The sequence below is a fragment of the Geotrypetes seraphini genome, chromosome 9 (genome assembly GCF_902459505.1).
Source record: "Geotrypetes seraphini chromosome 9, aGeoSer1.1, whole genome shotgun sequence".
NCBI lineage: Eukaryota > Metazoa > Chordata > Amphibia > Gymnophiona > Dermophiidae > Geotrypetes > Geotrypetes seraphini.
This window is the reverse complement of record NC_047092.1, coordinates 126,273,690-126,299,133: the sequence shown is the minus strand read 5'-3', so window position 1 is coordinate 126,299,133 and position 25,444 is coordinate 126,273,690. Positions and strand designations below refer to the sequence as shown.

Sequence of the window (25,444 nt, the reverse complement as noted above, 5' to 3'; positions counted from 1 at the left end):
TATTTAAGATGAAGAAGAATATGAACAGAAATAAGAAGAATAAAATGCCTTTTCTGCCATTTCCTCTCTAAAGAATACTTCGCAATGCAATCTTTCTTCCAACTCTGTACCATCATATAATTGCAATGCATAATGCTTTCATTTTGCAGCACACAGTATTTTGGACCTGGCTACACTGCACGGCAGCGGGAAGCTGGAACCCTGGAAGGCTCGCCCGGCTCCCTTTAAAGGAGAGGAATGGTAGGAATGCGCCTAAGGTCCGAGCTTTCCTCCTCCTCCTGCTTTGCAGCTGCCGAGGCTTCCCACAGCAGGCGAGTAGGGACCAGGCTCGGAGGCGGCGCCGGATTCAGGGGGCCGTGCTGGCAGCGAGGTTCCCGGGCGGGGCGAAGCTCTCCTTTTTTGGGCCTAAATCTCTGTTTCTTCTCTCGGTTACAGCAGCAGCGGTGACTACCGCTGCAACCCACGAAAAAGACGCATTGGGAACAAACGCGTTCACTAAAGCAGAGGAGCAGGAGAAGGCGAGAAACAGTGCCAGCACCCCTAGTGTCAGCACCATGACGGGCAGGTAAGAGAACCGGGCGGGAAATCACCGACCACCGTCAGGCTACACCATCCGAAGGCCTTTAGTGGTGCCCGCGACTGACCAATGAGCTGTCAGCGAGGTGACGTCACAACGTCCGGTGGTAAACAGGGGGGGGGGGGGGACCTTAAAAGCCAAGATTCGGGCTCTTCCGAGGGAGGTGTCTTGCTCCTGACAATCAGCTCCAGTAAAATAATAGATGTTGTAGGAAGCGAGTTGCTGAGCGTTATATTTATATATATATATATATATATATAGCCTGAAAATAAAACGAGAATTTAGGTCTATTGGGAAGCTTGAAAGCTTGTCTTTACCCCCGCAATCTGGTATCGCCCCCGCCCCCCCCCCCACCTCAAGTCTTCTCCTCCTGCTGGATCAAGTGAGGCACTAGCTCAGGACACCGATGATAAAGGGTATCAAAATCCCACTCAGACCATTTGCAATGTTTACAGTTTGAAGGCAAACTGGACTAGGATTTTGGCACCCTTACCACTGACACCATGGGCCAGTGCCTCACCTGGTCCATAGGTTGAGCCAGCCCTGGCCAGCATGCTACTCAAGTGACTACTATCAGAAGACAGGCTGTACAGTTGGGAATACAGGAGGTGTGAGGTAGCTATCTTAGAAGAGTTTAACTGTAATCACAAGCTGTAATTAATGTGTGAAGCCTCCAGTTGTACACTAACTCATTGCACTAATTCAATTTTTCTTTGTTATTATCAAATTAATTCTTTAAATTAACCGATTTCAGTTTATTTCTGGTTTCCGTTGTCATGTTTGAGTTTCAGTTTCCTAACATCAGCTCTACAATAAACTTGGCTTCTGGTGTAAAACATAGCGTAAAAGTTCACATAAATTAGGGTATAAATTACAAAGACAGTTCTTTTTATCCTAACACTACCATCATGCCCACCCGTTTTTCTACACTTCTCCCTCCGTATTCGCGGTTTCAGCATTCACGGTTTCGATTATTCACGGTTTTTAGCTTGCTGGCTCCTCCCTCCAAATTACATCAGCTTGCATAGAGAAATCGCTGATTCCAAGCGTTTACAGGGAAAATCGGATTCCCAGCACTTTATTCACCATGTTTTGATTCTCCTTCAGAAACAGGCCAGGTCTACCCCCATGTTATTTGCGGTTTCACCATATTCATGATGGTTTTTAATAGAAAACAACAAATAACATATAAAAAAGTTATTCACGGTTTTTCAGTATTTGTGGTTCTATTAATTCCCTATCACAGCAAATACGGAGGGAGAAGTGTATATTTTAATTAGAGATCTTCATGGATTTTAATAATTGTTAAAAGCTTTAACTTTCTATTGTCTCAAAAATCTTGGATTATAAGCCCTCCAGGGTCAGGAAAATACTGACTGTGCCTGAATGTAACTTACCTTGATCTACCTTCGAAGAAGACATGAGCTAAATCCATAGTCCCTTCCCTTCTTCCGAACTGTCAGAAAGGGAAGCTTGGTCTGAATGTGCACAGTCTGGAACGATTGCATTACATGACACAAATAAGCAATAACAAGGGTTATGTACAAAAATTCATGTCTACTTCCTGAGGGAATTATTTTGATATTAACCCTTGAACCAGGGCCGGTTTTAGTCATGCTGGGGCCCTGGGCAGAAATTAAAAAGGGGGCCCCTCTTCTATCTGCCCATCTCCCAATTTCCCCACCTACCTTAAAATGACTTCTTCACCAAATACAGAACAGTGGATCACAAATTAGAAATAGATTGGAATTAGAATTAGAATTTTAAAAAACTAGACTGAGAGGTATAGTTTTGGTAATTAGGAGGGTTCTAGTGCTTTGACCACTGCTTTTTAACATATTTATCAATAATCTAGAGATGGAAATAACTAGTGAGATAATTAAATTTGCTGATGACACAAAGTTGTTCATAGTTGTTAAATTACAAGAGATTGTGAAAAGTTACAAGAGGAATCTGGGAGACTGGGCGTCAAAATGGCAGACGTTTAATGTGAGCAAGTGCAAAGTGATGCATGTGGGAAAGGAGAATCCAAACTATGGCTACGTGATGGAAGGTTCTGCATTAGGAGTCACTGCCCAGGAATACTGTGTGAAATTCTGGTCACTGTATCTCAAAAAAGATGTAGCAGAATTAGAAAAGGTATAGAGAAGGGTGACAAAAATGATAAAAGGGATGAGACGACTTCCAAGAAGAAAGGCTAAAGTGGCTAGGACTCTTCAGCTTGGAGAAGAGACAGCTCAGGGGTGATATGATAGAGGTCTATAAAATACTGAGTGGATTGTAGAGGATAGATGTGAATTGTTTGTTTACTCTTTCCAAAAATACTAGGTCCAGGGGGTATACGATCAAGCTACTAAGGAGTAGATTTAAAACAAACCAGAGAAAATGTTTATTCACACAACATATAATTAAACTCTAGAATTCATTGCCGGAAAATTTGGTGAAATCAGAGTTTAAAAAGGTTTGGATAATTTTCTAAAAGAGAAGACCACAGGCCATTATTGAGAAGGTTTGATGAAATCCATGGCTTATTCCTAGAATACGCTAGAATTTGGCAAATATTAATAGTTGAATGTTCTGTCCAGCCTAATGTGGTTGTAATTAGCAAATGTTGTAGTCTGAACACATATAAAACATATATATCACTTTATTCATACTCCAAAAAGACGCCTCAGCCCCCACCACTCCTCCGCTGTAATAATTTATACTGCGGGAAGCATTTTGTGGTGCCTCATCATTGGCTGTCTATTTGTGATTTTTTATCTTTTTTTCTATCTTTTTATCTCCAAATGTTCTTTAAATATTTTATAGAATAAATACTTTGAATAGGTAACTTCATCGCTTGAATACTGTAGTATATACTTTAGAAGTAATAAATACTTATCTCAGCCAAAACCTGGGAGTCAGACCCAACATGTTTCACACTAACAAGTGTTTTATCAAGGGTCTCCCAAGGCTGCCGCTGTCATCCGATTGGATGACATTGAACTGCGTTGTTCAATGCTTCCCGCAGTATAAATTATTACAGCGGAGGAGTGGTGGGGGCTGAGGCGTCTTTTTGGAGTAAGAATAAAGTGATATATATGTTTTATATGTGTTCAGACTACAACATTTGCTAATTATTCCTAGAATAAGCAGCATAAAATCTGTTTTACTACTTGTGATCTAGCTAGGTACTTGGAAACAGGATGCTGGGTTTGATGGACCTTCAGACTGTCCCACTATGGCAATTCTTATGTTTTTATGTAAGTACGTGCCTAATTATATCATGCATACTTATAAGTGTGAGGTAATTTTATAAAGCCTTTTTACACATATATTATATACTGACATATTTTAGTTAGATTGTGAGCTCACTGGAACAGACAGGGAAAAATGCTTGAGTGCCTGAATATATTCATGTAAAACCATTCTAAGCTCCCTGGTATAGAAGAATGAATGAATGAATGAAAATAGAAATATGAATACCAAAACTAAACTGGAAACCCCAAAAAGTTAAACTCAGCAAGTACAATAGACTCTCAGTTATCTGGCACCCATGTGGATTGGTAAATGCTGGATAAATGTCGTTTCTGGTTGCTTGAGAGTTACTATTAAAAATAGGCCTAACTACTGTAATACTATACCCATACCATAACTTTCTGGTCTGAGTCACTCTTTCTATTATCCTCCCACCCCCATTTGTAGGTCCAGCATCTGTTCCTCCCTTCCCACCCTCCTTTCTGGTCTGGGTCACTTTCTCTCTCCCCTCCTACACACACTTATGGGTCCAGCATACATCCATCTCCCCTCATAGTTTCATAGTTTATTAAAAATTTGATAAAAGCACTAATCATAAAATTCTAAACGTTGTACAATAAAATAAAACATAAAATGGGGGAGACCCTTCAGGTCCAGCATCCATGTCCCTTCCTCCCTCCCCTCTTCTCCCCACTTTTGGTCAATTTCCCCCCAGGTCTGGCCTTCGATGCCCCCTCACTCTGTAGAGCCAGTATCTCTTACCTTCAGCTCTCCTAAAGCAGCAACAGCAGCTGGTCAGCAGAGGAAGCACTGTAAACAGGCTGCTTGCGACCAGCCCTGCTGAATCAGAAGTGACGTGGCAGGGGAAAGACCCTTCCGGGGCTAGCCCTAAGTAGCAAAGGGGTGGAGACACACAGTTGGCCCCCAATCCTGGACACACCACCATGGAGCATGCAGCATGTGCTCCAACCCACTAGAGGACAAACCTGGGGTGAGCAGTGCTCCCAAGGGAACAGTCCCTGAGCCCCGATCTGTGAATGCAGACTGTTCAGGTGGGTGCACTGCAAAGCAGCCAACTTCCCAGAAACAGATTTTGCCAGGAAAGTCTGCAGTCTCTTGCAGCCAGAGCTGTTCCCTCGGGGAACCTCTGCAGCATGAAAACATGAATCCATGAAAATACTGAAGTTAACAGACTTTGAAAAATAGTTGGTAAGATGAAATGATTCCAGAGGCTGGATGAAAGATCATACAGGTATGTGATGGATGGCTCAAGGTGAAAAGTCAGCTCTCTAATCAGGGAGACCAGCTATTTGCTGCTGATGGAGGCAGGAGAGAAAGAGAGAGATCTATTCTAAACAAAGCGTTTGGAAAGAGCACCCACATGACAGGGGGAGGATGCAGGTGAGACCAATGGGAACAGAGCTTGGCCAGGGATGGTAAGGAAAGGTCACACCTTAACTGACCCCTCAGAGCACCAGATGTAAAGGAGAGCAAGAGGCACAAGGTTTAGCTGAGAGAAAGGGAGGAGGTCTTACAGAAGAAAGACCACTAGAAACAGAGCTTATACGGATAAGCAAGAGTGGCTGCAATGGGTATGAGACTGCATTACCCACAATGCCTAGTTTACACACCATAACTAGAAGTGACTGTAACATTAAACTTCCACTAGACCGACATTTAACACTAGCAGAACACATGAACTTAGTGGTACAAAAATGATTTTTTACATTGTGGAAATTAAGAGCCATTAAAAAATATTTTGATCCTTTATCGTTCAGACTATTGGTGCAGGCATTAGTTTTATCTATTTTAGACAATTGTAACATCATCTATTTAGAGCACCCAAAAAAATTCTAAGGAAATTAAGGATAATTCAGAATACAGCTGTGCAATTGATTTTTGGTTTAAAAAAGAACAACCATATTAGTCCATATTATTGTTTATTTCATTGGCTGCCTTTGGAGGCAAGAGTATTATTCAAATTTTCCTGTATCTGCTTTATGCTGATATCGGGATTGTCTCCAGCTTACCTTTTTCCTCATTTTGTGTTGCATAGGCCATTAAGAGAAACTAGAAACTTATACTTATTTGATTATCCAAAAATTAGATATAAGACCTTCTTAGATAGGACCCTAGCATTTCAAGCTGATAGGCAACAATCTTGGTTAGGTAAACGTATTCAGCAACTATATTATCCTATTGCAGTTTTCAGAAATTAATTAAGACCACTTTGTTCGATAAGTTTATTACTTAGTGAGTTTTATTATTGAAATTCTATTTTACAAATATTTGTATTTTTTACTGTATTATTATATTTCACTGATTGTCCAGCTCTTTTTAGTGTAAACCACCAAGAACTTTTGATTATGGCGGTATAAAAGAATAAAGTTATTATTATTATTATATAATAGAATTAAACACATTTTAGAGCTGAGCCATAAAACTAGTGCAGGGCTGCCTGGAGCAGAACAATTATAGCATTGGATTGAGGTCTGACACAGAAAGCTACCTCAGAAGAAACTTGTGGCTCCTGAGAGATCTATGTGAACAATGCAGAAAGGGTTTCAGTGCAGCAGTTAATTCACAAGGTAAACATTGGTGCACTTCATATTAAAATGAATGGTGCCTCAATGCACAGAACTGCAACAGAAGATTTCAGGGCAAACAAAACACAGGAATCTGAACACCAGGCCTGAGAAGGTATAGAAGGGTTCACTTGCCCATCTGCAGCAATTGCATTGGGGCAGAAAAGCTAATAGTGTCCCCCCACCCCTGAATAACCTATGATCCTGTGATCCCTACCCTACCACATAGAAAAGAATAGCATAGCCTTAATGACTTGTGGTACCCTCCCAGGTCCCCAGATCTCTCCCAGTGTTCTTCAAGAAGAGGCAGGAGTGATACTTGGAAGCACCACACAGGGTCAGTCTGCCATGTAAGGGATTTTTTTTCCTCTTTATTTGGTAATCTACAACTTCCAAATAAGGGGAGAATAACTTAGTTTGTCAGACTGATTCCCACAAGTTGTGTTCTGGGATGCACTTTGCAAAATTGGGTAGCACTATTTTTGAAGATGGTGCAGAGGCAGGAGCAAATGGACATTTCTTCTGCCTCTTCTTCAGATATCCCTGGGGAAAATCACAGGGGGTTGGAGGTGCAACTAGAAACCAGAATTATTTTTTGGGTGGGTTAGGGGTTTGGGGTTGGGGCTTAGATGATCAGGGGGTCATCTCAGGGGACCTAGGGGGATTATGAAGTTTAGAAGTACCACTAGATTCCAGGGCTTGTTTTGGAGATTGGAAGGTCCACCAAGGCACTATTTTTTTTATAAGGTCTGGGGGGATTGAGGTGTCATATTGGGGAGGGAGATCATGGGACCCCAGTGAATGGGGGGGGGGGGGAGCTAATAGCTAACACTTGTATGCCTTCTTCTGACCTGCAGTTCAAGTTCCAACAATGTGCTCGCCTTAAAGTCTTCTGCAGCAGTTTTCAGCATTGGGGCAGAATAGCTAATAAACTTGGTACCATTCATTTTAATATGCACTACACCAATGTCTATCATGCTAATTAATTTCTGTGCTGAATCCCCTTCTGCATTGTATGCCCAGTAATGTGCTTCTGCCTACAATAGCTTTCTGCATTGTCACCCTAATTACATATAGGCTTTATGTAGGAGGTTGATGAAAGTAAATGAGACTAGGTGAGCTTGGGAGGGGTCAGAGGCAGGTTGTTTGGGTTAAGTGTAATGGGCTACTTGGAGGATTTTTACGGGTTGATTCAAGTTTGGCTTTTTTTTTTTTTCTTGGATCCATGTTTATTTTAAAAGAAACAAATGAGAGCAGATAAAAACCATATGGCATATCTAGTCTGCTCATCCATATCATTTATTATCCCTTCCTCTTTGTTAGAGATCTTATGTACTTATGCTTTCTTGAATTCAGATACAGTCTTTGGTCCTGATTCTGTATAGGATGTTGATCTCAGCAGACACCTAAGAAGCGGCTGAGAATGACATACTGGCGTCCTATGCAGAATCACATTTGTCCTACCAAATAGATGCCTAATCCCCCAATTCTCTGTCTGACACCCCTTGATCCCTGACACCCCCCATCATTGATTGGCAGTAGGGATGCCCACTCCCTCCTGCCACTGACCCCCCCGTACCTCCGACACCTCCAACTGCCAATACCCCTCTGAACTCCCAGATACCCCACAAAAACCGACATCCCACCCAAGTACTCCTAAGCCCACCCCAACCACCGTACCTTTTGAAGGCCTACATTTCAAGCATCTGTCGCAGTTCTAGGGAGATGCCTAGGGCTGCTTAAACTCACCCAAGGCCACTTCCGTGCAAAACCATGCCCAACCTTGGGCAAGGTTAGGTGTCCCATGCATCTCCCTACACATGCGACAAATTCCTACAGTGTAGGCATCCTGCCTCAGGGAGCTTTTTTCTAAAAATGTGCGTCCCGATTTGGCTGCCAGATGGTGGTAGGACACCTACTGCTGCTATAATTGGGACGCCCATTTGTAGAATCAGCCCCTTTGTTTCCACCATCCCCACCGAAAGACCATTACACACTTTCATCACCCTTTTCATTTCGAAGTATTTTACTATTGAGTCTATCCTGTTTTACTTTATCCTGTGCTCCCTCATTTCAGAACTTCCTTTCAATTGAAAGAGACTTGCTTTCTGTGCATTTATGTCTCAATCATACCTTTCCTCTGGCACCTTTCTTCTGAAGTATACAAACTAAGATCTTTAAGTCCTTTTTCATCTTTAAGTCCTTTATGACAAAGACCATGAACCATTTTAGTACTGAGCTCTTTGGGGAGAATGGGATAGAAAATGAAATAAATGAATAGTAGTTGCCCTTTGGACTGACTCCATCTTGTTTTATCTTTTTAAAGGTACAGTCTCTAGAATTGCACACAGTATTTTAAATAGGGCCTCACCAGACACCAGAGACTTATATAGACTTATACAGACTTATACTCACCTCCTTATTCGTGCTGGTCATTCCTGTCCCTATTCACCCAAGCATCCTTCTGGCTTTTACAATAGCCTTTTCTACATGTTTGGCCACCTTAAGATTATCGGATATGATCACCCTCCAAATCGTGTTTTTCTTTTGTACATACCGTGTTTACCTAAAAATAAGACCTACCCCGAAAATAAGCCCTAGCATGATTTTGGGGGTAGGTCTTAATATAAGCCCTTCTCCTGAAAATAAGCCCTAGTTGTAGGCAGCTGCACTTCCCCCTGCCACACAGCCGAACCGCCGAACCCCCGCTGACCCTCCATCCTTCCCTCCCAACTGATCCCTGTCAACCGCGACCATAAATACTTTGCTGCAGAGAAGCATCAGGCCAGCAGCACTCACAGGCTGCTTCGCGGCCTTCTTTTTGGGGCCATCTGTGTACTGATGATTGATATATATATGTAAACAAGATTTTTATATATTTAAGTCTTGAACAAATATTTGTTGATTGGAGTCTTGCTTTGGAGCCTTTTTACTAAGCTGCATTTAAAAAATGTCCTGTGCTATTATTACTGAAGCTACTTTTAGCATGGCTGTATTTTCCATCTTGTGAATTAATGGCCACAAAATAATTTCCAATGTGATCATTAATGTGTGAGCCTTTACTGCCACCTATGTACTAGACCTGGTAAGGGTTCGCGTGCTAACTACACACTAATTAGCATGCAGTAATATAGCTGAGCTAATTAATTAGTACAGAGCATGCCTTCTCTCCGCCCCCAAGCACACCTCCTGTGCTAAAAAATAAAATCTATTTTTAGTAGTGTGTTCTCTTCCTTTTGTGGATTTTACAGGACTTATTCTAAGAACAAACTGGTATTGGAAGACCAGTTTCTTTTTTTTGAGTGTATAATTTTTAAGGCAATAAATCTCATTGAAGTTCTCTTTGTTTTGTTACTAAAGCTATTTATTATTCACAGTTTTGATTTTTCTCGAACTCAGTTTGGAGGTGGTTATAAGTTATGATCCAGAAGGCTCTCCTCAAGTCTTGGTTTAAAGGCGTGCAAGTCTGATGATCAGAGAAGATTTGCCCTTGGGTTTTGATTTGGAGGCAGGTACGGGTGATAATGAGGAGGGTCTTTGATTGAATGCGGATGTGGGTGATGTGGGTGTACACTCCAGTTATGGTTTTCAGATGGACATGGGGGATAGTGGGGAGGGTTTTCTCTTAATCTTGGTTTTAAGATAGTTGTGGATCATATAGTGAGGAAATACTCTGCAGTTTGGATGCTTTTGACACTGTTGTGGCTTACCTTCCAGCCTTGGTCTGGAGTGATGGTTAAGGGCTAACACCTTTCTAGTTGGGATCCTGAGGAAGTTTTTCTGACCCTTCTCCCCTTCCTTTTCGACTGGAGCAAAATCTGTTTCCTATTGTGTATTTTACATCTTTCCTGCATCTGTTTCATGTAATTAGAGTTCTGCCTCTGTGGACTTGGAGGCGGAGAGGATGTCACAAGAGGAGGAAGCTGGGAGGGGAAAGAGTTGTGGGGTCCTGAATCCCCTCTGTAATCTTCAACTGTATGCCAATGCCTGGGCGTTTGGAATGTAAATCATCCTCTGTTCTCTCAATGTTCTCAGCCTCTGGAATGCTCCAATCCCTGAATCCTAGTGTGACTTTTTGCTACTGCAGCTGTGCTTTACATTAATGACAGAAGCACATGTTTATGTGGTAAAACCGTGTGGACAGAGCAACTGAGAAGAGTAAGGGGCGATAGGACTCTACATGTCTTTGCCATGGACCTGGACAGATTGTTAGCATTCCTGCTGAACTAGAGCAGTTCAGATAAAGACATTTTACAAGTATTGCTGGAAAACCTCAGTTTTAAAACAAGATGAACTTTGATTCTGTAAACTATTTTCACCGCGTGGAACTGTCTCTTACACCAGTGGAGACTGAAAATATACTTGTTTTCCCCTCAATTCTTAGTTGGAATGGTTTGGGAGGAAGGAAGAATTCTGATGAGGTTAGTAAAAGATGTGTATTCAAGTCCTGGGCTTTTGACTTGTGACGTCTGCTGAGTAACCTGGGATCTCTGACTGCTCAAGTAACTGTTTTCCATATCCTTGGAAAAATATCTGAGAAGAAAGCAGAACGTGACTCATCTGGATCCTTTATCTTGGCATTCTACCAGTGGCTGTATGTACCACCTGTGCAGGTAGCATTATGGCTTCCATGCGGCTACGGGATCTGCAGTCTTCTAGGCTGTACAGACGTCGACAGGATCGACAAAGTGGCATCCCGTCATTTCCAAGTGGTGATGCAGGAATGGCAACAGGGATGATAGGGTAGGTGTTAGGAGATGTCATGGAACGTTTCTGAAATCTTTGTTTTGCCTTAGTAGCAGGGTGTGAGTACATGCCATTTTCAACTTTTAAGCAAACAGCTGTGTATCTCCCATTATCTGGAAACAAAGACAGGAAAGAGTGCTTAGGAGCCTTTCCCTTCAGAGCTCTGTACAGAGTTCCCAAGGCCTGCAATGTGACTGAGCTTAGTACTTAAGAGAGGGCGAGAAAAGCTGCCTTCTGAAATGCCTCTGGTGTGTAGATGTCAAGGTTATTTAAAAATAAGCAAACAGTTTGCAAACCCTTCTTGGGTTTTATTTTTCTAGCTTCTCCTATGAAATGATATCTTGTCTTTATCATTAGAACACCTTTGCCTACAGCTTCCAATAGTTTTAGTCAGGTTCTTGCATTCACATTCAGTGATCTGAGACTAGGGGCCTCTTTTACAAAGCCGCGCTAATGGCCCCAAAGCCCATAGAGATTTAAAGGTCTTCGGGGCTGTTGCCGCGCAGCAGCCGCTAGCGTGGCTTTGTAAAAGAGGCAGTAAGGGTTCCTTTTACTAAGCTGCGATAGCGTTTTTAGTGCATGCTAAACTCGCACTACGCGGCTAGAACTAATGCCAGCTCAATGCTGGCGTTAGCGTCTAGTGCACTAAGCGCGCACTAAAACCGCTATCACAGCTTAGTAAAAGGAACCCTAAAACCAATATTGTGCTCTTTGTTGCTTGTAGTTATCATCCTAAGAAATGTATTATTTCTCTCCCAGATTTTGAGGAACAGAAGACTGATTTGAGATTTTAAAGCTTTCAGTAAAGTAGTATTTGCCATGTTAGTCCACTTAAATCCACAGATATAAAGGTGATACCTTTCATACTGGCAGTACTTAAAACATTTATGACTAGCTTTTGAGAGCTATGATTCCTTTGTCAGGCTAAAGCATGAGTCAAACACTTATTAAGTCTAGTAAAATGGTATGACCTACAACAACAGAGTGGCAATGATCATACACACATGACAAAATTAGTAAAATGCCAATATCACCTCATGGAAGAAGTGTTCAAAACCAACTGTAATATATATATTTTTTAGAATGCCCCATTATAAAATGTATTTTGGAAAAAGACCAAATGTAACCAGAAAAACATACTGCTCTAGATTTGGTAACGTGACTGTCATGTTAGCATATATTATTTAGCACAAGTCCAATTTTATGCAACATGTGTTAATAGCAGTAGTGCTTGCTAACACAGTAGTAGCTGCTAGAGAATGACATCCCCATCCCTGCAGAAACTCAATTTTCCTGCCCCATCCCCATGAGTTTTGTCGCTGTTCCTGTCCCTGTACCTGCCCCTGCCCCTGCCCCTGCCCCATACTTGTAAGCTCTGCCTTAACCACACACACTTCAAACACTTATGATTTTAAAGTGTTTGAGGCTTGTGCAGATGAGGACGGAGCTTACAGGACAGGGACAGGAATAGAACTCTCCAGGTCGGGATAGGAAAATGAGTTCCCGCAGGGACAAGGAAATACTTGTCCCAGTGTCATTCTCTAGTAGCTGCCTAATCAAAAATAAAGACATATAAGAAATAACCAATTATGAAGAGGCAGTTAAATCCATATATTGCAATAAGTCAATTAAACATAAAAATTAGAAGTCAAATTGCATAAAATGTTTGTTAAAAATCCAAAATATAGCAAACAGGATATTAGAGAACAATCAATTTAAATATATAATTAAAACAATTCATTCCTCTGTTCTCAAAGGAATATCGCAAATGAACTGCTGCTCCCAGCGTTCATCAGCATTGTAACCAGCAATATAGAAAAACCACAGTCTGTCCCTTTGTGCCTCATTTGTGCTTCCCTCCTCTGTGTCCCTCTCCAGTCCATGCCCATGTTTGTTACATCATTCTTTCTTTCTTATTTGTTTCCTCTTCTCTTCTTCCTGACTCTCTTCTCTCCCTATATAACGCCTTTGTCCTTCCCCCTCTCCCTTTTGTGCCTCTTTCTCACAGTCCAGGGTTGTGAAGTTTTTCAATAGCAATAAGCCAAACTGGGGTGCTCATGCAGAAAGCTACTCTGGGCCTAAGGGTGTGGTTACCTTAAAGACGTTACTGGTTGAGCACAGGTTTTAGCTTGCATGGAAGACATGGCTGCATAGTGCATTGAAATGGATACTAAAGAGGCTTTGAAGTATTCTGCTTCAGTACATGGAAAAGACAGGGGTTTCTGAAATGTGCACAGCACATTACATTTTTTGCCAGGCCCACGGCAGTATAGCCTGATTTGATTCCCTCTGCTATGATAGCTTTCTGCACCTAGCACAATCCTGTCCCAACCCAACTACACTTCCTCCTCCTGATATTTTAAAATAAATTCCCCTGGTGTCTAGTGCAACTCCTGCCCTTTCCCTTCGCCCTTCTCCCCCTACTATGACCATTAAAAATCTTTCCCAGTATATTCCCATTCTTCCCTCCCACCCCACTGTAGAAAACCAACCCCCAAAACAGTAAAAAACAACCCAAACAAAATTTTCATGGTTTATAAGGCATTCCACTCTGACCCCTCTCCAAGCATCCTCTTTCCCCCCCCCCCCCCCCCCCCCCAGGCATAACTTTTAAAAGAAGAGCAATGCCTACTCACTTCTGCTTCTGGTGTCACCATCTTGAAAAATGGTGATGCCTGACCCCATGCAGTGCATCCTGATGCACTGTGTGGAGTAGGTCTGCCATATAAGAGAATTTTCCCCTTATTTGGAAGTGTGGGTTGAGACTTCCAAATAAAGGAAAATTTTCTTCATCCCAGCTGCACCATGTGGAGTCAGATGCAGCCAATTCTCCAGATGCTGGGTATCTGGAGCAATTGGGCATTGCTTGTCCTTCTTTTTTGAGAGATGCCTCGGGGGAGGAGTGTCCTGGCAAAGAGGTCAGGGCCCAGGGGATGCAGTAATCATCAGGAAAATTTTTTTTTTGAATGTCAGGGTTGGAGCAGAGGGCAGGAGGAGAGATGGTGGGGGTGCATTAGACATCAGAGAAATCTTTTTTAAATATTGGGAGTAGGGAGAACGGTTGGATTGAGTGAATGGGATTTGTCGAGGCATATGTTCAGAGGTAGAGGTTGATGCAGAATGCTTTTATTGCCTACATCTTTTAATGTCACTCTACCTACTGAATCAATACATGAGCCATTCATTACTAATTTCATGGTATAAAGCTCTACCAAGAGATTTTCTGCATTGGCTGTCAGCTCTGAAAACAGGCTACATGTGTATATATAATAAAAAAAATAAATATATAAGCTTCAGAAGCTGAAGAATTAGAAGGTCATGAGGTTGCTAAAGCAGCAAGGAAAGACTTAATAGCAGTGCTGCAGTTTGTTGGTCACATCCCCTTCCAGTGATTGCAGCTGGAAGTAGGGGAGGGGAAAAGGGGTGGGGTAAGGATATCAGTTAAGGAAAGAGCAGCTGCAGCTTGCAGGGGGAACTTATCGTACTTCTAAGCCTCTGTGAACAGATCAGCTCCAGGTCCTGATGTACAAAGAAAGTGAAACATGAAAACCTAAATCACAAAAATAAGCAAAACCAATGTTTGGAGAATGATAGTGTTTGTGTGTTGTCAGATCCCATTGTATTGTGAGCAGCAACTGCAGTAGTTGCTGCCCTGTGAAAATACTTCTTTCCCACCAGTCACACTAGCTTTGCTCAGTTAGTGCTGTTTCCCATTCTTCCCATCCTTCTTAATTGTTCCTGTTCTCCTGGGGCTTGCTGTATTACATAATCTATTTGACCTACCAGCTACCACTGATATAAACACATCACAGCACAGTAGGAATGCCAAACTGATATGTTGCAAGACTCATAAAAGTGGAACTCTTTGAACTTCCCACCAAGGAACCTCTATGCTAGAGGTTTTCAACGCACAGTACGCATACCCCTGGGGGTACGTGTACCATTGTGAGGGGTACACGGCACAGTATGTGACCTAATCCTCCTGCCATCGCAAATCTCCCATCTTCCTTGTCTTCTCTCCCCAGCCCCCAGCCCCCTCCCCCCAGGACTAGCAGCGGCAGCTCACTATGCTTTTAACTTCCCCACACAGTTGCCGCTAGCATTAATTTAGCTGACGAGTCCATCAGGCAGCCTCGGGGCTGTTGCATCATTGGATGCAGGTCAGACTAGCAAAGGCCCTGAGGCTGCCAAATGGAACTGTGGCTAAACTAACGCTAGTGGCAGCTGTGTGGGGAAGTTAAAAGCACACAGTGAGCTGCTGCTAGGGGGAAGAAAGGTACTGCTTGACATGGGGAAGGGAGAAGGAAAGGTGCTGCTGGACAAAGGAGGAGGAAAAAGATAAATTAGGTTCTTACCTGCTAATTTTCTTTCTTTTAGTTCCTCCAGACCGGCACAGAATGGATGGGTTTATGCTCCTCTGCCAGCAGGTGGAGACTGAGAATGCAGTCTCATCTCCAATTAGTCTGATGAATAGACAAGCAGGAACTAACTAAGAACTAAAGAACTGTGAACTATAAACACACCAACTCCACTCTCATATGAAGACAAAGTAATTGTCCAGATTGGACAGGGAGAGAGACACTGTTGGATACTGATTAGAACAAGAACCGTCAAAGACCCACAACCAGCTAAGCCAGATAAACCAAATGCTGCTGTTCTTACTATATTCCCCAGAAAACCAAGACAAAAAGATACCACAGGAAAAAACTATACTCTTTGCGAAAAACACCAAATAAAATGACAGGGCGGAGTCTATGCCAGTCTGGAGGGAATAAAAGAAAGAAAATTAGCAGGTAAGAACCTAATTTCTCCTTCTTTATCATCCCTCCAGACCGGCACAGAATGGATGGGACATACCAAAGCAGTACCCATCACAAGAACACGCTCACTGAATACCACGTTCCGATGCGCCTGAATGACCACACAGTAGTGGCGAACAAAGGAATGAGAGAAGACCAAACTGCAGCTTTACAGATATCCACTGGAGGCACAAGAGAAGACTCAGCCCAAGAAGCTGCCTGACCCCAAGTAGAATGAACTTTGAGAAAATCTGGAACAGGTTTCTTCTGAAGAAGGTATATTGAAGCAATAGCCTCCTTGATCCAGCACGCAGTTGTAGTTTTAGAAGCACCATCCTCTTACGAAGACCTGCAAGAAGGACAAAAATACGATCCAACTGATGGAACTCCTGGGTCCGCTGAACGTAGGCATGAACGACCCTATGGACATCCAATTTGTGCAACTGTCTCTACTCCAAAGAGCCCTCCCGAATATCCAAGACTGGAAGGGCAACGGACTCGTTGACATGGAAAGGAGAAACACCTTCAGAAGAAAGGAGGGAACTGGCCGCAGTATGGCCCGCTCCCTAGAGAACTCTAGGAAGGGAGACCTACACAAATAGGCCTTCAGTTTGGAAATGCTGCTCACAAAAGTAATGACCACCAGGAGCACAGCCTTAAGAGTAAAGTCCTTCAATGTGCAGGAGCCAAGAGGCTCAAAAGGAGGACAAATGAGCATGGAAAGAACCTAATTAAGATCCCAAGCTGGAACCAAAGGACAAACTGGAGGCCAGAGCAATTTCGCCGCTCTCAAGAAATGAATCACATCCAGAAAAGAGGCCAAACGTTGACCGTGCAACTGCGAAAAGAAAACAAGGCTGCAACCTGAACAAGACAAGGCTGCAAGTAAAGACGTGAGAAGGGGAACCACATCACGAGCGGAAAACCACTCTTCAAAGAGAAGCCAAATGCGCACATAAGCTTGAAAGGTGGAAAGTCTCTGAGAACCCAAGAGGGTGAAGATCACCTTATCTGAATATCCTTTCTTACTTTCAAGAGTCAAGCTGTAAGACAAAGGGGACTCAGATCGAAGATGGAATGGGACCCTGAGCCAGAAGGTCGGGAGAGAGAGGCAGAGGAAGAGGATCTGCCACGAGAAGATTCACCAGATCTACATACCAAGGGCGCCTGGGCCAGTCTAGAACCACCAGGATCACTTGGCCTGCGTGTGAGAACTCTGTCCACAAGTAGCCACGGAGGAAAGATATACAGCCATCCGTCCATTAGCCAAGCCTGCACCAGAGCATCCAACCCCTCAGCCTGGTAATCCCTGTGCTGACTGAAGAACATCGGTGCTTTGGCATTGACACTTGTAGCCATGAGGTCCATGACCGGCCAACCCAATGACTGAACAATCACTCGAAGGCTTCTAGCCCAAAACACCACTTGCCAGGATCCAGCACATGATGATTGAGGAAGTCTGCCTGGATATTGTCCACTCCTGCTACATGGGATGCCGAGATGTCCAGAAGGTGAGCCTCTGCCTATTTCATAAGAAGAGCTGCCTCCTGTGCTACCAGATGACTCTTAGTTCCCCCCTGACGATTGACGTAAGCCACCGCCGTGGCTTCCTGAACCGACTTGCCCTCCAACAGTGACTGGAACGCTACTAACACCAACCATATGGCTCTAGTCTCCAGAATATTGATCGACCAGGAAGCCTCCACCGGCAACCAGTTGCCCTGAGCCGAGTGACCAAGATATTGGGCTCCCCAATGGAGGATACTGGTGTCCATAAGAAGCACTGTCCATTGGAGCTGATCTGAACCAGATTGGAAGACTGTAGCCAGCAGCACATGTTGCGACAAATCAACCCCTAGAGAGTCCAGATCGTGAATTTGCAGAGACCGCCACTGAAAAAGAGCATACTAAAGCATATGAGCCTGACCCTACCTGACCACTTCCATGGAGGCCGCCATTGATCCCATGACCTGCACTCAAGGGCAACAACAATCCATCAGGGAGTGAATCTGTGACTGCAATTTCAGCACCCGGGCCTCAGGAAGGAAGATTCTCTCCAGGCTGGTGTTGAAGAGAACTCCAAGATACTCCAAGCACTGTTCTGGAGACAACCAGCATTTGGAAAGGTTGACAACCCAGCCCAGTGACTGCAAAAACTCCACTACCTGAGCTGTGACCCGGGAGCTCTCCTGAAAAGACTTTGCTTGAATCAACCAGTTGTCCAGATAGGAATGAACCAGAATGCCTTCCTTGTGCAAGGTCGCCATCACCACCACCACCACCATAATCGTGGTGAAGATCCACAGAGCCTGGCCAGACCAAAAGGAAGTGCACAAAACTGATAGTGTTTTCCCCAAATCGTAAAGCGAAGGAATCTCTGATGGGAGGCCTGAATCGGAACATGCAGGTAGATCAAGAAAAGTTAGAAATTCTCTAGGCTGAACAGCAAGAATCACAGACTTCAGGGTATCCATGCAAAAAGATGGAACCCGGAGCACCCTGTTGACACCTTTCAGATCCAAAATGGGCCAAAAAGACCCCTCTTTCTTGGGCACCATGAAGTAAATGGAGTACCTGCCAGTGCAAATCTCCTGAGTGGGCACTGGAACCACTGCTTTGAGGTCCAGCAACCTTTGCAGCATCTGACAAAATGCCTATTTTCCTCATAGAGTTCCTATGAGTGTCAGGAGCAGCGCAGAACATTCAGCACGGCTCCCTGCACTAATAACCGCTATCGTGGTTAAGGAGAGATTAGTGTTTCAAACTGAAACCATTAGTATTTTCTGTCATTGGGTCTCTGAGAAAACACTGGAAATCTCCAAGTGCCAGCTGAAGTGGCAGGAGGTGGCATCATTGGCAAATGTGGACTGGAAGATGAACACATCAATTGCCCACAAAAGGTGGGAACAGTAAACAGTGGACGTGGAAGGTTAGAGGTTGGTGAAGACACAGGAAGGAGGAGAATGCTAGAATTGTACCAGGGAAGGACAGGAGGGGTGGGGTGGAGGGTTGATGTTCAGAGAAAGAGAGTGTGTGTGTAATGTGCTTATGAAAAACAGCCTGCTAGGAGGGGGAGGGGATAGGACAGGAAAAGTTCTTTCTCCTACAATCTCAGGATGGTCAGAACTCAAAAGTTGTTAGGTATGATGAAAATATCTGTCACTCACTAGGATGTTAATTTTCATATTTATTCTTCCGCTTCCTCCCCCCAATCCTCGGGAGCCTTAATGAAGTTAGAAGTCAAAATAATCTGAATTCTCTTCCTCCTTCATACATTCCAGTAGCAAACAGTAAACCCAATGTTTCAGTTGTTAACCTAGAGATGGCAAACTAGGACTGGAAGGAGGCCATGATAAAAAAAAAAAAGTTTAACAGGAAGGGAGAGAAGGGAATCACTTGAGAGGGGATAACAAACAAATGGGAATAGAGGGCAGACAGGAAGGCTCAATTTCTTGAAGGGTGCAGAGAGGCAGAAGAAGAAAATCAAATTAATAAGGATAATATAAGGAGTTACACAGCTGGGTGGCATTTTCTTTTTACGTTTCCCATGTAAATGTATAGTAAGATATCGAGATAATAAGTATGTGTTTTTCGAGCCATCTCAACTTACAGCTTTTCTGACACTGAAACGTCTGGAAAAAGAGGGTATAACAACAACTACCACAATAACAACTATGTAACTGTAATAACAACTAATTGGACTTGGTATTAGAATAATTCCTCAAGTCAGACACATGATACTATTCTTTATTATATAGAATTTAAAATTGATTTCCTTAAAAGTTCACTCTTATATATATCTTGGATCACATAATTATTGAGGACTTGAGATTGTCCGATTAGAGTTTTGTCCATATTATGTTAATGATTTACTTATTATTTTGTGTTCGATCTGACAATCTTTCTGTACAAAATGTTTTGATTTTGTTAAAATTTTTAAAATGATAAATAAAGAATAAAAAAAAAGAAAAAAAAAAGAAAGAGCAGTCACTGTGGATGGAGAGAGGAGGGAAGAATGCGAGGAGCAGTCATGTGAAGGATGAGGGTGCTGGGATTCTATTCATCCAACAGTACTTGTACTGTAAACCCAACAACTTCACAGATAAAACTTGGAGCAATGGAAAAATGCTTGAGTACCTGAATAAATTAATGTAAACTTTTCTGAGCTCCCCTGCGAGAACAGTATAGAAAATTAAAAGAAATGTTTTTTTCAGCTTACAAATGTTAAGGAAAGTTAGACATTTGTTTCATCATGTGTCTCCTCTTTTGAGAAATCTTCATTGGCTCCCTGTCTATCTTAGAGCACAGTTTAAATGCACTTCTATGTTTTTAAAAATCATACATGGGCTATTTATGCCTTTGATTCCTCTATCTTTGAATAATCAGAGATCTGATTCAAGAAACTTTCATAAATTTAAACTGTCCTTTTTTATCTTTAAAAGGAATACAATATATTAGTAATATTACTCGATTTTTTTCATATACTTTTACAATGATTTGGAATGGGATACCCTCTTGTGTTAGAATTCTTCTCTCCTACCAGATTTTCTGTAAATCTATGAAAACACTGTTATTTCAACAATTCTTAACTCATTTTCCTTAGAACAATTTTCTATCTTCTCTCTAGGATGTTGGATGAGGGTCTTAATTAATAAAGTTATTTTCTCTCTAATTTAACTACTTTCACTTTGATTATCAATTTTTTTGTGAACCGAGTCAAGCTCCTTTTGGGGAGATGACACAGTATATAAATCCAAGATTTAGATTGGATTAGATTAAACAAACTGCTACCACATGACCATTCCTGCTACACGAGGGTCTCTCAAACTTTCTCGAGCCAGGGCACATTAAGGTAGTGGCCACGGCTTGAAGCACCCAGAATTGCGCGGACGTCGCAGTGATGACATCACGTGTATGCGTGACATCATCACGTCAACGCCCACGCATGTGCAGAGGCCCTCCATATGGGCCTGAGACACCAGTAGGGAGTGCCAGCAGGGAAGAGGGCTGGAGAGAAGGAGAGGCACTGGTGCCAGCTGATTGCCTACACAGTGTTTCTCAACTAATTGTAATGCAATTTTTTCCATTCATTTTTCATATACACACAATATACACAGCAGATATAAATTCTCAAAACTGACACATTTCAATCACTATATTGAAATAAAATCATTTTACCTACCGGTGATCCTCTGCAGTCTTCTGTAATTAGCTTTAAAGGTGAAACCAGGAGGCCAGGGGGGAAGCTGGAGGACGCTAGAGAGAAGGGGGAAACATGCAGGTCTTTGGCAAATCGGGCAGCGCTGGCGCCGAACCACATAGAGAAATCAGCTGGCAGGCGCCTCTCTTCCTTCTCAGTGTGCCGCGGCACACTTGCAAAATCAGGAGGCACACTAGTGTGCCCCGGCACACAGTTTGAGATACACTGTGCTACACCAATAGTTTTGATAGCAGCTCCTTTAAGATGTCTCTCAAATCCCAAGAGTAATCACAATTATAAAAGTACAGCAGATGATCCTACTCAGAATATGTTCAGGAATAAATACCTTGCAACTTCACTATAGTTTAACTTAATTTTTTTGTTTTCTATTCCATCTGCACATGGACACGGATTCTAGTAACAGTTTCCGGAGGTTAGGCAGTGGTAGGCGTCCTACCGCCGTCTAATCAATTGGGACTTACGTTTTTAAAAATAAATTTATACGGTGAATGTCGTCTCTGTTGAAGGCACTGTTTGTAGGCCTAAGGAAGTGTCTAGTCACACCTAAGGACACCTGAGGCCAGTATGGGCGTGGTTTATGCTAGTGCTGCCCAATTCAGGGAAAAATTTTTTGATTTGATTTGGCTTATTGAATTGATTTTTAAAATTCAATTTGATTTGATTTTTCTGCCCAATCGTCCCGGCAGGTTTATTGTGTAGATTTTCCATCCCCCCACCCCCCTTTTGCCCGCTCCAACCCCATGCTGGTGCTGTAGCACAAAACAAACAAACAAAAAAGACTTTTTCTCTCTCTGTTAAGTCCTAGCTCATACTCACCGTCTAAAATCAGCTCTGGCAGTATACATATTTCAAATCTGATATATTGTAATCACAAAATAGAAAATACATTTTTTTTTTTCTGACTTCCACTGCCATGTCCTTGTTTCTTTCCCACTCTCTCTCTCTTTCCCTGCATTGTGCCCTGGGTCAAACCTCTCTATTTACCTCCATGCAGCATCTTCCCTTCTTCCCCTCCAATATCATGTACAACATTTCTATCTCTCTCCCCATGCACCCTCTTTTCCTTCCCTCCACCCTATGTCTAACATTTCTCTCTCTCTCTTCTCCATGCATGTCTTCCTCCCCTCCACCATAAGCAGGATTTCTCCCTCTCACCAGTTTCTATCTCTTTGTTTCATCTCTCCCTTCCTCTCCTTCACCCCAACAATTCTTCTTTTCTCTTCTCTCTTCTCTCCCTCCATGTGCAGCATCTTTCCTCCCCTCCCATCCCCTGAGCAGCATCTTTCCTCCCCTCCCACCCATCCCCTGTGCAGTAGTTTTCATTCCTTCCCACCCATCCCTCTGTGCAGCAGCAACCCACTGACCCTCCCACCAGACATAATTCTGGGTCTCCCAAAGCAGCAGCTGGCGGTGGCTGGCCTTGAAGTGGAAACACTGTCCATAAGCCCGCTTAACACCAGTGTCCATGTCACAGGCACTGGTTAAAGAATCAGGTTGCCGCTGGGGATGGGACAGGAACAGGGACAGAGCTGATGGGGCAGGGATTGAGACAGACCCCGCGGGAACGGGAACAAATTTGTCCCTGTGTTATTTTCTAGGCCTGCTCTCTTCTAGCTTCCATGTAGTTTAATCATCCCTTGAAATACAGTATGTTGTTTCTGGAACAAGGTATAACATTTCAGATGTTGAACCTCAGCAAGCACAGTGCAGGATCCAGGACAAAATTATCAGAGCTCTTGCTGGATAGGATGGTAGAGAACATGTGCAACATGTAACCATCCCATTCACTGCCCACATCTCCGTTGCCTCTGAATGTTGTAGAGTGGATGGGATTCATTCTAGAAATGTACCTTTAAGAGTATACTGTTTGAAGACAAATTAACTTGACTCAGTCTCATATTGCTGAATTTAGATCCAAGGTATTGAAATAAGAGGTAGTGGAGTGGCCTATCTGAATCATAAAAACAGGTCCATTCTTTTGCTGTAAGTGACATGGTTTTTCAGCAGAAAGTATCTTCTTGCTGTAATTGTCCAGGCTTTGGCCGCTGGAATGGTCTTAGCCTTTTTATGCACACGATTTATTAAATGGATTATTACACACAATTTATTAAATTGAATACAAATCTTTTGAATTCTTACTGAGGTTTTTCTTTTTTTCAGTAACATGGCCGATGCTCTCGCCAATGCGGTATGTGAGCGCTGTCGATCCCGTTTTGATCCAGCTGAGAGGATTGTAAACAGTAATGGAGAGTTGTATCATGAAGACTGCTTTGTATGTGCACAGTGTTTCCGGAAGTTTCCTGATGGACTTTTCTATGAGGTGAGATTGCTAATTACTGTAAAATTCTATATAATCTTATTACTTTCGCCTTTGCCTTTATGAGCATGGGCTGCCTGCCCCTAAGAGCTCCTAACAGTTTATGTATTATTGGCTTTCTGGCAGAAAGTCTTGACACCACTAGGCATCCTGTTCCTAGTACCACTGGCTAGGCCCTACTGTTATCCTTAAAAGACAAAATTAGAGTGTCTTTATTTTCAACAATATTTTTAGAGGCAGGGCCAACCCAAAGGTTTTTGACACCCTAGATCAGTGGTTCCCAACCCTGTCCTAGAGGACCGCCAGGCCAATTGGGTTTTCAGGCTAGCCCTAATGAATATGCATGAGAGAGATTTGCATATAATGGAAGTGATAGGCATGCAAATCTGCTCTATGCATATTCATTAGGGCTAGCCTGAAAACCCGATTGGCCCGGTGGTCCTCCAGGACAGGGTTGGGAACAGACGACACTTCAGCTGAATAACCCTTCACCCCAGGGCAGCTTAAGGCCCTTCTACTCTACTCATGTCTAACATGTCCCTATCCTTTTTCATCTGTAGTCCAGCATCTCCTTTTTTCAACCCTCCTCCTCAGAATGTGCAGCATCTCTCTTTTTTCTTCCTGCGATGTCCAGGAATTTTATCCTTCCCTATTGTCCCTCTACCCCTATGATATCCAGTATCTCCTTACCTCCTTTCACCCCTGAGTGGTGTTCAGTATTTCTCTCCTTTCCTACTCCTACACCAGTGCCCAGTGTTCAGCATCTCTTCTTCCCTCCCTTTCCTTCCCCTCCTGCCTACCCCAAGATGTTCAGTAGCTTCCCTTCCCTTTCTTTTCCCTCCAGGGTGGCATGGAAGACATTGCAGCTGTTGTTGGGCCTAGAGCATCCATACATGCTCAAGGCCCCATGCCAGTTGTAATATTTTCCATTGGCATACTGATTAATGGGCACATGCTGAACCTTAAATTGTGTTGCCTTAGGCAGATGCCTAATTTACCTAATGGATTAGAGGTTAGTTGGGGAATTGGTATCATTTTGTTGATTATGGTGCAGTAAAACAGTTCTTTTTATTTATTCCTAGTTTGAAGGACGAAAGTACTGCGAGCATGACTTTCAGATGTTGTTTGCACCTTGCTGTGGAGCCTGTGGTAAGTTACCTCATGCTAAGTAGCTCCCTTATTAATTACAACTTCTTTAAACTAGCTGAATATTACCCACAAAGAAATCCTAGAATGGGGTTCAGTTTAGGTAGTGAGTGATGAATTATTGTAAATATATTTAAAATATAAAATGTAGGATTACCGGAATGAAAAGAGGGAAAAGTCCATAGATCAAGTAAAAAATCTTGTCAGCACAATAAGCAGGTTTAAATCAGAAGATTGAGAGAATCGGGCTCTCCCTTTAATTAGAAGGGAGCCAGGGCACGAGGCAAGCCTTGGCAGCGTTTTTTGTGCTTTTTTTCTTCTTTTTTCTTTCAGGCAGGAGCGAGGGAAGGCAGGAGGAAGCAGCCGGAGCAGGCTGATTGGACCGGGGTCGCGGCGAGAGTTAGCTCCGCCCCCCCCCACCCGCGTCACAGGTTGCATCGGGCCCGGGCTCTCCCTTTAATTAGAAGGGAGCCAGGGCACGAGGCAAGCCTTGGCAGCGTTTTTTGTGCTTTTTTTCTTCTTTTTTCTTTCAGGCAGGAGCGAGGGAAGGCAGGAGGAAGCAGCCGGAGCAGGCTGATTGGACCGGGGTCGCGGCGAGAGTTAGCTCCGCCCCCCCCACCCGCGTCACAGGTTGCATCGGGCCCGGGCTCTCCCTTTAATTAGAAGGGAGCCAGGGCACGAGGCAAGCCTTGGCAGCGTTTTTTGTGCTTTTTTTCTTCTTTTTTCTTTCAGGCAGGAGCGAGGGAAGGCAGGAGGAAGCAGCCGGAGCAGGCTGATTGGACCGGGGTCGCGGCGAGAGTTAGCTCCGCCCCC

The 25,444-nt window shown here is 43.2% G+C and overlaps 1 protein-coding gene across 2 annotated transcripts in view; it reads left to right on the top strand.

The window, feature by feature from the left end:
• Window positions 1-370: 370 nt before the first annotated feature.
• Window positions 371-25,444, top strand: part of LIMS2 (LIM zinc finger domain containing 2) — a 98,545-nt gene continuing 73,471 nt past the window's right edge. Inside the window, exons 1-3 of one of the 2 annotated variants that reach the window (XM_033957801.1) lie at window positions 371-565; window positions 23,329-23,488; window positions 24,568-24,634. In XM_033957801.1, coding sequence (XP_033813692.1) covers window positions 555-565; window positions 23,329-23,488; window positions 24,568-24,634 — 238 coding nt within the window. In that variant the 5' untranslated portion in view covers window positions 371-554. Of the gene's footprint in view, window positions 566-10,572; window positions 11,146-23,328; window positions 23,489-24,567; window positions 24,635-25,444 lie in introns of those variants that run through there. The other variant, XM_033957800.1, reaches the window with a different exon arrangement.